Source organism: Camelus bactrianus, chromosome 1, assembly GCF_048773025.1.
Source record: "Camelus bactrianus isolate YW-2024 breed Bactrian camel chromosome 1, ASM4877302v1, whole genome shotgun sequence".
NCBI classification, from domain to species: domain Eukaryota; kingdom Metazoa; phylum Chordata; class Mammalia; order Artiodactyla; family Camelidae; genus Camelus; species Camelus bactrianus.
The window spans coordinates 16295746-16311356 of NC_133539.1; the positions used below are offsets into that span (position 1 = coordinate 16295746).

General features: G+C 36.0%; 1 protein-coding gene across 2 annotated transcripts in view; it reads right to left on the reverse strand.

Moving 5' to 3' along the window:
- Positions 1–11695: 11695 nt before the first annotated feature.
- The window catches only part of GABPA (GA binding protein transcription factor subunit alpha), a 31289-nt gene continuing 27373 nt past the window's right edge, over positions 11696–15611 (reverse strand). For both annotated transcript variants that reach the window (XM_010956634.3, XM_074361188.1), the window contains exon 10: positions 11696–15338. In XM_010956634.3, coding sequence (XP_010954936.1) covers positions 15110–15338 — 229 coding nt within the window. In that variant the 3' untranslated portion in view covers positions 11696–15109. The remainder of the gene's footprint in view (positions 15339–15611) is intronic.

Below are 15611 nucleotides of genomic sequence, written 5' to 3' on the forward strand. Positions count from 1 at the left end.
ACTTTCTCTTCCCTGGGGACATCCAGTATCTTGATATGGAAAATTAAATTTTAAACAGGTTAGGCAGAACCAAAACCAAAAACAAAACAATGACAAAAAAAAAAAAAAAAAACCCAAGAGTAAAATGCAGCTTATTACTATCTTACTTAGAAAAATCGCCTTTCACCTCAAAGGTGACAACAGGAAATGGTCTGAAAGGAGCGTCTCCTTGAAGATCATGGTCCCGTGGAGGCGGGTTTCACAACAGAAAGCATCTGTGTAACCTCAGCTCGAGCACTAGCCCTTGTGATCATCACAAGCAGCTCTGTGGGGAGTGCTAATGCACACATCTGCCTGCCTCCCTGCATAGCTGAGAAATACCGGAAAACAGACCCGTTTTCTCCTTCCGGAAAGACACCCAGTAAATGCTTGTGGATGAAGTGTTTAGTTACGTCCGTTCCTTTACCTTGACGTTTAAACTAACAACACTACAAGACAGAGGAGCCTCTAAAAAACCTGCTAAAACTCAAAGCTATATTATTTACTTTGAAGCCTAAAGTACCCAGGCAGACATTTTAATTTCAACTTCTGTTAATTTTCAGACTACTCTTGAGCCATTACAACGCCTTTTAATAAATAACACTGTCGTGGCTTTGGACTTCCTCTATTATTTGTCCTGACTTCCTGTGGGGAGAGAGACAGTACACCTGCCCATGGCCAGAAATTTAGCCATAAGGGGCCCATTTACTACTTTCCAAAGAGCCTGGAAGCCAGACTAAAGGCTGTAATCGGCTGCCTCAGTGCAGTTCAGATCATGGGAAGGTTTACCTGCTGTGTCTTTGCAAAGAACAGCAGTTTCATCAGCTTCCAGGCTCATTACAGATTTGTTTGTTTACTTTTTTGCCAACTCGTGTAAGATCAGATAAATGCATTCACTCATCCACTGATTTCAAGAATTGAATTCTGATGTTTTGTCTTGTTCCCCATCCACATCTGAGCAGCATCCTTCCAAATACATGCTTCCTCTTGATTCAGCCATATTCTCCTCCTCCCTCTGCTCTTCATGCCAGATGTTTGAGATATCTTTACCATAGTGACATCACCTGGAAAAAGTTGGAACTGGAAACTCTAAGCATCACAGAAACCCCCAAATTAATCATTTTCCATATTCCTTTCCTTCACAGTTTAGAAAAAGTTGATTTATAAATAAATTCATCATACAAATGAATAGCCAATTAGTACTTAATACTTTTGGATAAAATTTCTTGGAAGAGTCATTCATTTATTAGGCAAATATGTCTTTTGAAATCAGATGGCATGTAAGGCCTCAACAATGCAAGACAGCTACAAACATGCATAATTCTTGGGTGATCCACCGTCTGGAAATTTACAGTACAACAAGAGGAAACTCATTTACAATGCAATTGGACAAAACTCATACAACAGAGGCTGCGTTAATTGTCCTAAAAGAATGCTGCAAGAGTTTAGATGAAGGAAATCAGCATCTTCGCTAGAATTGGAAGGATAAGTAAGAGTTTTTTTAATAATGCAAATAAGCAATACTAAATTATTTTTTGTTTCTATAAGGAATCTAAAGCTTTGTTCTGGGACTACGCTTGTTTTTTAAGCTTTGTCAGGTGGGACCAAGGCAGCCTTTGGCTGCTAGTATTCTGAGTACTATACTCAGTACCTTGTGGATTGCAAGGTTTTCCTTAACGGTTGCTGGAAGCACAGCTAACCCCACCCCAGGGAGCACCGAGCACTGTGCCCTGTCCTCATGTCAGGTGGTTCTTTCCTCAGCCTTGGGTTGTGTCCTGACTTATCTGTACAGATCAGCACTCAGCTGAAGGCTCCCAGGGAACCCCTGCCAGGCTCCCAGGCTCTGTCTCTGCCCAGCTCTCTTCCCTCTGGGACTCTACTCTGCAAACTCGACCTGCCTTGGCTCTCCAGTGCTGTCTCCCCGAGGTCCTCACCCCGTGCTGCCCGCAGGAATCTCACTCCAGGCCAGAAGCTCGGGCCATCACCCGGCTTCCCTCATTTGTTTCCCCCACTTATGATCCCTGTCCTCTGCTGCCTGATGTCCAAGGTCTAGAAAATGTTCTCTCTGTCTCTCTCTCTCTCTCTCTTTTTTTTTGGTTACATTTGTCTAAGGAGGGAGAGTAAATCCAGTCCCTGTGTCTTAGCCTGTTCAGGCTGCCGTCACCAAATACCACACACTGGGTGGCTTACACACAACAGAGATTGACTCCCACAGCTCTGGAGGCTGGAAGTCCGAGCGCAGGGTGCCAGCGTGGCCGAGTGAGGACCTCTTCTGAGCAGCAGACTTCTTGTTGTATCTCAAATGGGAGAAGGGGCAGGGAGCTCCCTCAGCTCTCTTATTACAACAAAAGGGCATTAATCTCATTTGTGAAGGCTCTGTCCCCCATGACCTACTCACCTCCTGAAGGCCCCACCTCCTAACACTGTCACCTTGAGGATTAGAATTTCAACGTGCGAATTTTGGGGGGGACATGATCATTCAGACCATAGCACCTTGTTATTCCATCTTGACCAGAACTGGAAGTGTGACCACAGTCATAGAGAAAATTTGGAATATACAATTTTACAAACCTCAAAGTCATAATTTTATCACCTGGCAATAACATATGTTTATATTTTAGTGAATTACCTTCTAACTCTTTAAAAGTCATCCCCAGATACACTCAAATGTGTACACACACAAACACAGTGCCAGCCGGGAGGCTTTTTATTCCTTAAGGTTTAGTCATGTTTCTCAGTTAATTGCTTCCAAATCCACCTATTCATTTGTACGTGAGGCAGAGATTGTGCTGGTGCAGGGAGGGGATAGAGAGGGAGATATATAGAGATATAGGTCCCTATCTATCTATCTATCTATCTATCTATCTATCTATCTATCTATCTATCATCTATGTTACAGCAATGCCAACATCTTTAAATTCCACATTTGGTATTAATTTTGCTAAACTATTCTGCAACTCAGGCTTTACAGACACATTTCTCAACTCTCCTCTCTTACTTTCTGGGTCAAAAACAGTAACAACAACATCTTATTTTCTTATACAGAACCCCTGAGTTCTCCTCAAACCCTCACATTAACCTCAGTCCTAGGCTTCTAACTCTTTAAAAGTCATCCGCAGATACATACCCAAAGTCATGAAGAGTCTGAAGAGGATAAGAAAGTCTGTTAAGGAACAGCATCCACGTCTCTTAACAGTTAGCTGTAGTGTGAATACTACATGTATGTACATATGTGTGATTTACACGTACAGACGTAGATGTATGCACGCCTCAAAGTGAAATATTTGGATCCTATGGCATAATCTGTTTTCCCCTTAATAAAATGTTGTTACTGTGTTCTGTTGCTTACCGAGCAACATTGTTTTTAACAGGTTGAATTTTTATGGGTTTCCATAATAAACTCAATACCTTCTTGTGAAAAATTTGGGTTATTTGTAACTTTTTACACATATATAAAGCACTGTGATTAATATTAAAATTAATATTTTGAAATAACCCAAGGGTGCAAAAGAGAAGAGGGTTCATAAGAGAACTTAAAAAGTATTTTGATTGAATTATAATGAAAATACAGCATTCTGAAATTTGTGTGATGTGGCTAAAGCTGTGTTTAGGAGAAATGCTCAGCTTTAAATCTTTGTAGTAAAAAATTTTAAATGTGTGAATCAGTGACATAAGTTTTCACTTAAATATTAAACTCAAACAAGAAGGAAAGCAATAAAGTTAAGTATGAATCAATAACATAGAAAATAAATAGTAGAAAAAATTAACCAAGCCAAAAATTGATTCTTGGAAAAGATTAAAAAGTTGATAGATAACTAGCAAGACCAATCAAGGAAGATGAGAAAAACTCAAGTTATCAAAATCAAAAATGACAGCAAGGTATTGCTGTAGATTCTACAGACATTCAAAGGATAAAAGCAACTTTATATCAACAAATATGGCAACTCAGATGAAATGGACAGATTTCTTGGGGAAAAAAAAACTTGTCCAAACTGACTTAAAATGATATAAAAAAATCTTAATGTTCTTATATCTATTTAGCAAAATTGAATTTGTTATTTAAAAAAAAAAATAGTCTTCTCACAAAGAAAACTCCAGACCTAGATGGTTTCACTGGTGAATTCTACCAAATATTTAAGGAAGAAATACACCAATACATCCAGAAATTTTATGAGTTCAGCATAACCTGATATAAAAGACTGACAAGAAAAGAATGTTACAAGCCAATGTCTATAAACACAGGGGAAAAAAAACCCTTCAATAAAATACTAGTAAACCAAATACAGCAACATACTAAAATAATAATACATCAGGACCACGTGGGGCTAACTCCAGGAAAGCAGGGTTTGTTTAACATTAAAATTAATCAATATAGCACAGCTTATTAAAAGAGGAGCTTCCAGAAGTCCTCATGAGTATTCGGGGCATGACAATGGGTCAGTAGTAGTGGAGATGGAAGAGCAGGGTTGGATTTATGATAGATATTAGTGACAGAATATTTACTGAAAGATTGGGTGTAAGGATGGGGAAATGGAGTAATCAAGGAAAAATTTTAAGTCCTTTCTTTTGAGCAATTGGGTGGATGGGGAGCTAGTTACTGAGGAGGGAAAACTAGGAAGAGCAAACGTGGGTGGAAAATTAAAAGAACCATCTTTTACATTTTTAGATTGAAACGTCCTAATATACATCTTTAAGCAGCTGACGATGTCCTTCTTGGATCCTGGGTAAGGTCAAAGCTAAATATTAAGATTTGTAATCACATAGATGGTTCATAAAATTGTAGTCACCAAATGTGAGGTTGGAGGAAGGAAGGGGCTCAGTATTGAACCCAGAAAGGAGGGACCAGTGAGGTGGGAAGATCAGGTGTGTGTAATTTCAAGGATAGTCTGTTTTAGGCGGAGGGGCTGCTCGATTCAGGACAATAAAGGATGAGAAGATTTGGGATGGGCAGAGAAGTGGCAAGGAAAGGAAGGATAAAGAGAAAAAGTGTTTTAATCAGAGGAAGCAGAATGAAGAAACCAGCCCCAAATCACAATCCACCACAAAAAGACACTAAACTGATCTAGCGATCAATTTTTGGGAAATGAAATGGGAGAAAATATAGATTCACTTCAGGAAAACAATATCCTGTCTCTAGAGTAAAGATTTCCAAAGCACAACAACTCCATCAGATTTCTAGGACGCTATGTAGTAAGCTGAGATAACCACTGACTTTCATAGGAGTATATGCAGCTTCCAGTATGTGTCTAATGTGGACCTGGCAGGCGATCTCTGGAGCAGCTCTAAAGCCATAAAACCCCCACTCCAAGGCTCTCCGTGTGTCTGGAGCCAATTGACACCTTAACCCCCACTCCCCACTTCAGGACCCTCCACATACATGCATTTCTGCAAGATAAAAACATCTTACCTTGATGTGTGTTTACGCTAACAAAACTAACCGCCCCCAGGAAGTGGCTAATCTCACAATACCCTAGGTGGCCAGGTCTCAGGGCACATCCTGCCCTCATCAGAGTCATAAATCCCATTACCCAGGGTATCTCCTGACAAGTCTTACAACCAGTCAGGTACCTGAGCATGAATTGATCATGCAGCCCCCTCCCCCTTGTGTCCACAGCCCCTTCCCCCAGTAGAAGACCTTGCACATCACCCTGGGTGCTCACACAGGCACTTCTTGTCTCTGTATCCTGCTGTTTCCTGAAATAGTGTATCTATTAAACTTTTCCTTTGTTTCCTAAACTTTCTTTCGTCTTTGGTAAATTCTTTTACTGCCTGTGACACTGGCCCGCCATGTCCCTCAACATCTCATTTACTCTCAATAGGTCCCACAGACTGATATAAGTTCAACTATTTCTCATCTGAGAAAGAACACTTGGGATCATTCTATTTCAAAGATATCACCGCTGTGAAAACCAAACAGCCACAGGAAATTCTGGCATCTTCACAGACAAAGTGAAAAAGGAGAAAACAACCTCGCTTTGATTTATCCTGGCAAAGATACGTATTATTCTCAACGGGGTGAAATAAGCTAATTTTCTTCACAAGAAATAAATATGAGGAAGAATTTTTTTTTTCCCCAGCAGCACCCAAGTTTATCAAATACATACCATGGAATATTTCAACTCTAAATCTACCCAGGTGAATGATCCCATCTCTGCAAACTTTCTGACTTCCTGTTTGCTGAATTCTTCCAAAGCTTACTGCTCTTAAATAGATCATAGCTTTGCTTCAGCACTGAGAATTTGACAAGAACTTGTCGTGAGAATTCTGCTTGGCAGCTGCTTTTTTTCAGCTTATGGAACAAGAAAGGTTAGTATGAATTTTGAATCCTTGAATAATATCTTAACTGGAGGGTAATCCTACCATTTCTGGAACTGCACCAAAAATCTTGACTTAAAAAAATAAAATGCCATAGATACCACTTTTTCAAACCTAAAACACTGATCTCAGTTAATGTATTTTCATAATGAGATTTGAAGTCAGTCAATGCAACAACCTGAAATTTCTATTTGGAAGAAGATACTTAAATGTAAAATAGTTTCTACAATGTTGCTTATCAGATTAATTTTAAAAGGGATATAAAATCAAATATATTATGGAAAAGAACTAAGCCTTGAAGTGGTAAAATCACAGATTTTTTCTTGTGTTTCCTATTTACCCAAATATAAGCATGCAGTTGACTACTATGGCATTCTTCTAAAAATTTTTTCCACACCAATTTTATTATTTTCATGTCAGAAAGATAAAATATCTCAATATTAATGTATTTTTAGACTCAACAAATAGACATAATTACCCTATCAAGTGGATAAACATATGTAATCAATAAGATATCTCCGATATTTTCAATTTCTTATCTGTTTCCTTATGCAATATTGATGCTGCCACTAATGTGTTTCAGCAGATCCAAATTTCAATTATAACCTCAATAATCATAGGAAAAAAAGCAATTGTCTAGTACAAGACTTATTCTTTATAAAATAAGTGGTTTAAGATGCCTTTCACCATGAATTCAATTCAAAACCTCAGTGAGATATCTCACACCTGTCAGAATGGTCATTATCAAAAAGACAGCAGAGGGGAGGGTATATAGCCCAAGTGGCAGAGCACATGCTTAGCATGCAGGAGGCCCTGTGTTCAATCCCCAGTGCCTCCATTTAAAAGAAAGGAAGGAAGAAAGAAGAAATCTAGTTCCCGCCCCCCTCAGAAAAAAACAATCACAGGGGTTGGAAAAGATGGGGAGAAAAGGGAACCCTCGTGGACTGCTGGTGGGAATGTAAATTGCTGCAGCCACTATGGAAAACAGTATGGGCGTTCCTTACAAAATTAAAAATAGAACTACCATACAATCCAGCAATTCTACTTCTGGGTGTTTTTCTGAAGAAAATAAAAATACTAATTCTAAAAGATATCTGCATCCCATGTTCATTGCAGTATTATTTACAATAGCAAAGATATGGAAACAACCTAAGTGCCCATTGATAGATGAATGGATAAAGAAGATGTGGTGTATATATACAGTGGAATATTACTCAGCCACAACAAAGAGTGAAATCTTGTCATTTGCAACAACATGGATGGACCTAGAAGGCATTGTGCTGTGTTCAGAATTAGTCATTATTCATTTAGTCATTCATTCAGCCATTCAACAAAATCTTGTCATTTTACAATATTGTATCATTTTATCATTAAATGAGATGAGCACTAATTTCAACAATAGAGAACAGGATTCTTTGCAGGGTAGATTTTATTTTTCCAGATCTCTGCGCTGGTTTAGTGTTACGTAGTTGTAAGATGCTTCCACCTGCATGATTTAATCCTCTCCCTAGACCTGCACTGTAGGGAAATGTATCAACCATTCTAGTTTAGACAGGAGGTTATGGGGGAGCCAAGTAGCTAATCGACTTGCCCTCAATTTCATATGTAGTCAGTAGCAAAGCTGGGACTATAACCTAGTCCTTCTGGCTCTTTCCTTGACAATCTGCCTTGCATATCCTGTGCAGTTAGGTGCTCTGTATTTGTTTAGTCAATTAATCAATACATTTCAGGCCAACAAGGTAGATTTTTGCACTTTTCTTTGAATTAAATATTCTCTCCATTTTATAATCCAAGAGCTGAAAAATATTACTATGGGCTTCTTAATGCATAGCTTTTGCCTTTAACCATTAAGTCAAGTGAACATTCTGGTTCAACTACACAATGCTGTTAAGTTGATCTATGTATTAATGGAATGTGTATCATACCCTTTTATCCATAAAGTGAAACCAACCTTAGACATAGACTTTTCCTTTTAGAATAGAGAATATTAGAGCAATGTTTTTGCATGAATAAATTTCTATGCAAGTGAAATGAAGAGCTGCTCATAGATATGCTCAATAATTTATTATTTTTAAGTGTCTTTCTATTCCATTCATTTCTAGTTACTGTTACATTACCTATAAAAATAGCCTAGTTGTTAACTGGGGGTTATTTACGTCAGGAAATACAGACCCCAAGATCAATAACCTTGTTAGCAGATATGAGAAAATACTTTTCTCAGATTACAGAGAAATTTTCATACACCACTGACATCACCATAATCATTCAGTTAAAAATTGATGCTCATCATTGAGCAACAAAATATTCTAAATCATTGTGGTCTGCAGATGAGTGTCAGTAAACAGTTTGTCCACAGGGAGATAAGGACAGACACTGAAACAAATTTGACAGAGTAATCTGTCTGTGGAGCCTAGTAAGTTTTAAAAAGTGGGTATTTTTATCTTTTTTGTTTCATTATTGTATTAATACAATTTTTAACTTTATTGAGGTATAATTGACATAGTGTCATGCTCTCATTTTACACATACATTTAAATTGGTTTTGGTAGATTTGTCCACCCTTTAACCATGAACAAAGGCATAATGTACGGTATGCTCATCACTCTGCAGAGTTTTGTTGTGCCCAATGCAGAAAGTCATCCCCCATCCCCAGCCCTAGGTGACCATGGATCTGCCATCTGTGCTTACAGATTAGATACACCTTTTCTAGAGATGTTGATTGCTGAGTGTATTTCCAGTGTATAGGTGTTCCACAATTTGTGCAGTGACTTGCGTGTGAACATTTGGATTGTTTACAGTTTGGGGCCATTATGAATAAAGCTGCTGTACCATCAGTGTTTAAGTTTTTCCATGGATGTATTTTATTTCCCTTGGGTAAAAGCCTTGGATTGGAATTGCTGAGTTGTGACAAAAATGTCTTTAACTTTTCCAAAGTAGTGTGTATTATTTTACATTTTTATCAGCTATGTGTGTGATTTCCATTTGGCCCATTTCATTGCCAACACCTGGTATTGCGAGGCTTTTAACTTTTAGCATTGTAATGAGTATTTAGTGGTACTGAATTGTGACTTTGTGTTTCCTGATGACTGATGCTGCCGAGAAACTTTTCATATACTTATCAACTATTTGTATATCTTCTGCAAAGTGCCTGTTGAAATCCTTTGCCCATATAAGAAAATAAGAACTTAAATCTTTGTCTACCCCAAGGTCATGAATATTTTCTTTTGTTTCGTCCTAAGTTTGAGAGGTTTAAAAAATTTTTATTTTTAAATTAATGTATAGTTGATTTATAATGTTGTATTTGTCACCAGAAGTTTGAGACTTTTATGCTTAGCTTTTATGTTTAGGTTGATGGTCCATTTTTAGCCATCCAATTTTTATGTGATATAAGATAAGAATTGAGGTTCACTTTTTGCCACAAATATATGCAGTTGTCCTAACATTGGTTGAAAAGATTATCCTTTCCCTATTCAATTACCTTGGCATCTTTGTCAAAAATCAGTTAGCCATATGTGTGTGTCTACTTCTGGACTCTACTGTGTCCAATGGTCCATGTCTACCCTTATCACAATGTAACACCTTGTTGCCTAAGAATACGAAGCTTTTTATATAAATAGTGCAAGTTCTCTAATTTTTTTCAAATTGTTTTGGCTATTCTAGGTTATTTGCATTTACATACACGTTTTATAATCAGCTAGTTTACAAAAAAGACTGCCAGAATTTTGAGTTGATTTTACGTCAATTTAGGGACAATTTACATTTGCAAAAAAATTGAGTTTTCCAATTCACAGTTACGGTTTATCTCCCCACTGGATTTTTTTGATTTCTTAGCAATTTCTGTACTTTTCATTGGACAAGTCTCACACAAATTTTGATTAATTTTCCTCTAATAACTTCATTTTTAAAAATACTACTGTAGATGGTAGCTTTTAAATTTCAATTTCCAATTATTTGTTGCTAGCATGTAGAAATTACATTGAATTTTATATATTGACCTTGTACCTGACCTCACTAAGGTAATTCTAGGTTTTTTTTTAAAAAATCTACTCTTTAGGATTTTCATTATGTTTGATGTCTTCTGCAGATTTTATTTCCTCCAATATTCAGGCTTTTCCTTTCCTTATCTGCAGGTAGGGTCTTCAGTATAGTGTTGACTAGAAATGGTGACAAGGTATCTTTTTTCCCCCAAATCTTAAGAGGAAAAACAAACCATTGTGTATGATGTTAGCTGTAGTTGTTCATAGTCTTCATCAAGTTAAGAAAGCTCCCTTCTAATTCTAGCTTGCTCAGAGATTTTATCACGGATGTCGAATTTTATTGTACACTTTTCCTCCATCTATTGAGATGATATTTTTTCCCCCTGTGTATTCTGGTGTAATTTGGTGAATTACACTGAATTTTTAAACTGTTCTAGTAACTCATTTTTTTTTAAAGTTTTAATTGTGGTAAAATACACATAAAATGTACCACCTTAGCCATGCTTAAGTATACAGTTTAGTGGTGTTAAGCATATTCATTGCTGTGACCAATCGTCAGAACTTTTTCACCTTGTAAAACTGAAACTTTCTATCCATTAAACAACTCCTCATCTCCCCTTTCCCTCATTAATTCACTTTTTATTTTATAAGAGTTTCACTCTGTAACGATGGAAATAAAGAAATGGTCCTTCACTACATAAAGTTTTAAAAGTATTGTTCGAAATCAGTTTGCTAGTAGTAAAATGCCTTTTAAACATGTGCTTATTAGCTAGCAAATTAAGCTTTAAAGTTGTACACAAAAATATGTGTCTTAGGAGAACAAATATGACTCCTGATTCCCTAAATGATGATTTTCATCACTTCAAACTGGATAAAATTAGATTGATGCTTTTCACACAAACTATTTCGTTTCAAAGCTTGTCAGTCAAATTTGATCACTGCTTGACCATAAACAAAAGCCTAAGTCAGGGTTTTCTTCCTGTCCGCTTTGACTCCTCTATACTCTGGTCCTGGCCGACGCATCCTACTATTACTCAGCCAACGTGGACAGGTAATTTTTTGTAATTAAAAAAAAAAGTTTTAAGAATTTTTATTTTAACAATCATGGACTTGCTTTTTGACAAGTACTCAGTGTTACCATTTTTTCTGTGGCTATTCTGAAACACTTCAACTTTGTGGATGGGATTTCATTTCTTAAAAAGACTAAACTAATACCTAATTTTACTCCAGTGAAATCTGTTCTTCTCAAATTGATAGCTTCTAAGTATATAGGAAACACATGTATAACACATCAGATGTGGACTGTCAAATTTTTATCCAACCTACTATCCCAGGAATTTGAGACCATTTGCATACAGGGAAAAATTTCTAAAAAACACCAAAATATACTGTATAATAGTTTTATTTTTCTTATTTTACTATTTTTACATTTTATGCACAAATATTTTTTATCTGAGTAAAAATAGAAAATAACTTTTATGTAAAATTACAAAAAAAATAAAAACCACAAAGAAATACGTAATTGTTATTATGACAGTATAAGTGTCTTTATTTAAAGAGTAAAAATGTATGCAAAAATCCTCCTCCCTCTTACAAAAGATTGAGAATATTTTTTTCTGGCAGCAAGTGAAATATTACTGAAATATCAATATTTTTATATCCTCTAGATATGAAGACATTAAGTTAGTCACAGGTTGTTTTGAAATTATGAATTTTAAAACATTTTTTGTGCTATTTCAAAGATACATTAGTTTTAAAAGGCAGTAGCATAAATGATGAATATGAAAAACAGCAGACCTCATCAAAAATACTCAGAGGCACAACCTTTAAAGAAATACTGTACTTGAGTTTCACCATTTATCAGGGGAGAAAAACAACTCAACAGTTTTTCCTAGTTCACTGACATGGATCGTTACAAAGATGAATGTGATGAGTCGATTCATGTGATGATAAACCACACAGCAATTCTGCCTAATTCGTTTGATCTTCTGATGCCAACACGAATTTCCAAACGTAAGGCTAGCAAGACAGGTATGAAAGTTGGCTCACTTGAGACTCTTGTGTGGGGAAAAAAAATTTTAAAGCAAAAATGAACAGTTCATTATTATTGTACTTATATGGTATAGAAATATGACCAATAATTTTATTCTTCCTTTGAATATACTACAAATTCTCTTATGAAAATTCATTCATAAAAACAGAGCAAAGAATGAAAAGCATGAACTATATTTTCTTTCACAACCCAAGTTATCTTTTAATAAAAGAAGACTCCCTGGCTTCCTGATCATTGTAATCTCAGTAAGGACAATGGAAATAGTTTATATGTAAGTTGAGGCAAAGTAACAGAAGTTTCTTGAAACAATTTAGAGAAACTGATCTCATTACTTTACCTGTATTATGGTGCATAAAATAATGATGAGAGGCAAAGAAGAAAAAAGAAACAGCACTTGATCATGTATGAGAACTGTCTCTGTTCAAATGATAATGAGGAATAAAATTAAAACTGCAAAAGGAAGAAAATGGATAGAATGTGTTTTTTTAAAAAAGGTGTCTGAGGAATGCTTAAAGGAAAAAAGACATAACAGTTTGATTTTAGGGATCAAAAACAAATCTGGATGTTTCTTGCCTTAAAAATACACATACATGTAGTTGAGACAAAACAGAGGTATGTCATCTTGGCTAAAACTTTAACATAATGTCTCCCCCAAAGCATTTTAAATCCAAAAGTCAACAATTTTAAGTTCTTGATAATACACCAGTAGACTTTTTTTTTTTTAAAGTATAAGTAACTTGTCAACTTCCCAGGCCATAAGAGGATGGTGTAAAACCTTCTTTTTAGCTACCTATTTGTTATCTGAAACTAGAACTTCTATATATTACTTCGTACTGCTATTCTACTCAGATACTCTTGCAATCATAGCATCCAACTTAAACTAATACTTTGTCAGTTTATTCTGTATGTGTTTATATAACGGTAAAAATGGAAATTATACATTTTTTTTCTTTTTGGATTCTACTGCAAGGTCTTAAAAGAGTTAGTCTTAACACAGTAATAGAAATGGGCTGACATTACACGTGGTTGCAGTCCTACACCGTAACACTTAATATTATGACGAGGTGACCAGAAAAGGAGGGCACAGATTCCTTCCTCTCCTCCTCACTCCTGAGATCCCTGCCTCCTAAGGTTCCTTCCAAACCACTACTTAGTCCTGGCGGCAGCAACTACGAACAACGCCACTCTGCCTGCATCACCACAGCCCTTTCCTCCTCGTTAGTCAAAAGCATTAAATGAGCTCTTCTCATAAAGCTGTTTAGGGGGATGGATTTGATGAGGGAGAAGGTACATAAAGTAATACTTGAGAATCAATCTTCTGCTATAAGAGGATTAAAAGCTATTTGTCAGTATCTCATATCATGATTCATGCATAACACCTTAAAAACGAAAAGAAAAAAAAGGAAGCAAGGAAACCAAGCAAAGCAAGCAAGCGAAAAAGAAAGGCATCTAGCCATTCCTGTTTAGCGTTGGCTGGTGGTTAAGTGAAGAGTTTCATGTTTTTAAGAATTATTTACTTTTTAAAGAATTTTTGACATGAATTATTATCTTTTGAAATATCTTTCCTTTTGAATATCATTATGTCTTCATTTATATGTGTGTACATGTATATACATATAAGATGGTCAACTGGACATGTACATACATATCCATACACTCATACATATATAATATTCATAAGGAAAAATCAAATGGAAAATTTTGTTTTAAGAGAGAACTGCCTATACTGGAGGTCAAAATCTCCTTTTAAAACTATGTGCAAGTAATTCACAAATGTCTTGAAAGGTAAACTACTGCTGACTGATTTAAAGTCTTCATTTCATTAGAAACACAAGACTGTATAAGCTGTTTGGTACAACAAACCAGCACTACAGCGTAATTAAAAAAAAAAAAAAAAAAAGGAAGCCGTATCAAACCAAACTAAACTTTTATTTTCTGGTTGAGGTGTACTTTTTCAGTTTTTTAAATCTCTGACAGGAAAAACAGAGATCATTTCAGGATTTTTGTAGTAGTTGGTTTATTAGAATTTAATGCCTCTCTTATAATAATTTAAATTCTTGGCCTGACATTATGAATAATCTATACAGTAAGTCCTTAAAATTGGCTTGAGTAAAGCCATACTTAAACCTGGATCTCCTTCTTCGGCACTGCTCTTCTGCCAGTGTGTTTATTGTCCTTTGCTTGCAAATATATAAATTACTTTAATAACGTGATACTCTTAGTTTAGTAATTTATTAATATTATAATTTTATTTGATATGACTACTTTAGCCCTGCTTAATTAGATGAAATAGGCATACATGCTTTAGCGGTGAAAAATTCCATTTTCTGGTTCTATGTAAAGCAACATCTAAAGCAGCAGAGAGGGGAAACAGTTACATTTTCAAAAGTAGTTAAGCCAGACTGTTTCCTGGAGATACTTCATTTATTTTCCATCCTCGACGCTACTGGCTGTTTTTGGTAGGGCTAGACATTAATACTGACCACTGTAGCTTTCCTGACTGTTAACAAACTATCCCACAATGAACCTGCCTAAAGACACTGTGGGGATCCTTTAACATGTACACATTTTCTAAAATATATGCTCAAAGTAAAAAGATCCAAATTCACAAGAGTATGAAATATTTATAAAAAAATCATGCATGTACAGTCTAGAAATAAAAGAAGATTCAAATTCAGTAATAAAGGTAAGAGCAATACTTGCTCTAATATTTAAGAAAAACCTTGGACTCCCAGAACGTCCTGGGCTCAGTTATCCTTTTCTGTTTGTAGAGACGCAGTAGCCAGGGCCACTGCTGTGACTGGCTGGGCAATCCCATGGAGCTGCATCTTCGCAAGTTTCTTCTGTTCACATTCTGTGACCAAACGGTTCAACTCTGCTGCACTGTATCCAATAAGAGTCTTCAAGTCACAGACAAACTTGTACACAAATCTCTTGCCTTGAACTTTACAAATCATGTCCCCATCGTAATAGTACCTTTAAAAAGAGAAAAACACACTAGGACTATATAAAAATATGTGGGCTTCTTGCAGTATTTGTTTGTGTTAGACTATTCCATAAGCAGAAGCCTAGGAGAGTATGAAAGCTATCACAAGGGCAATTAACATTAAATGTTTCTACATAACTTCAGTGTTACTACCAGAGGAAACTTCAAAGCATTATTAGCTAAACTCTCAATGCTAAGTACTCCAAAAATTTTATATGCTAAATCTTCAAAGTTTATCTTCAACAACTATGATAAAACGTTGA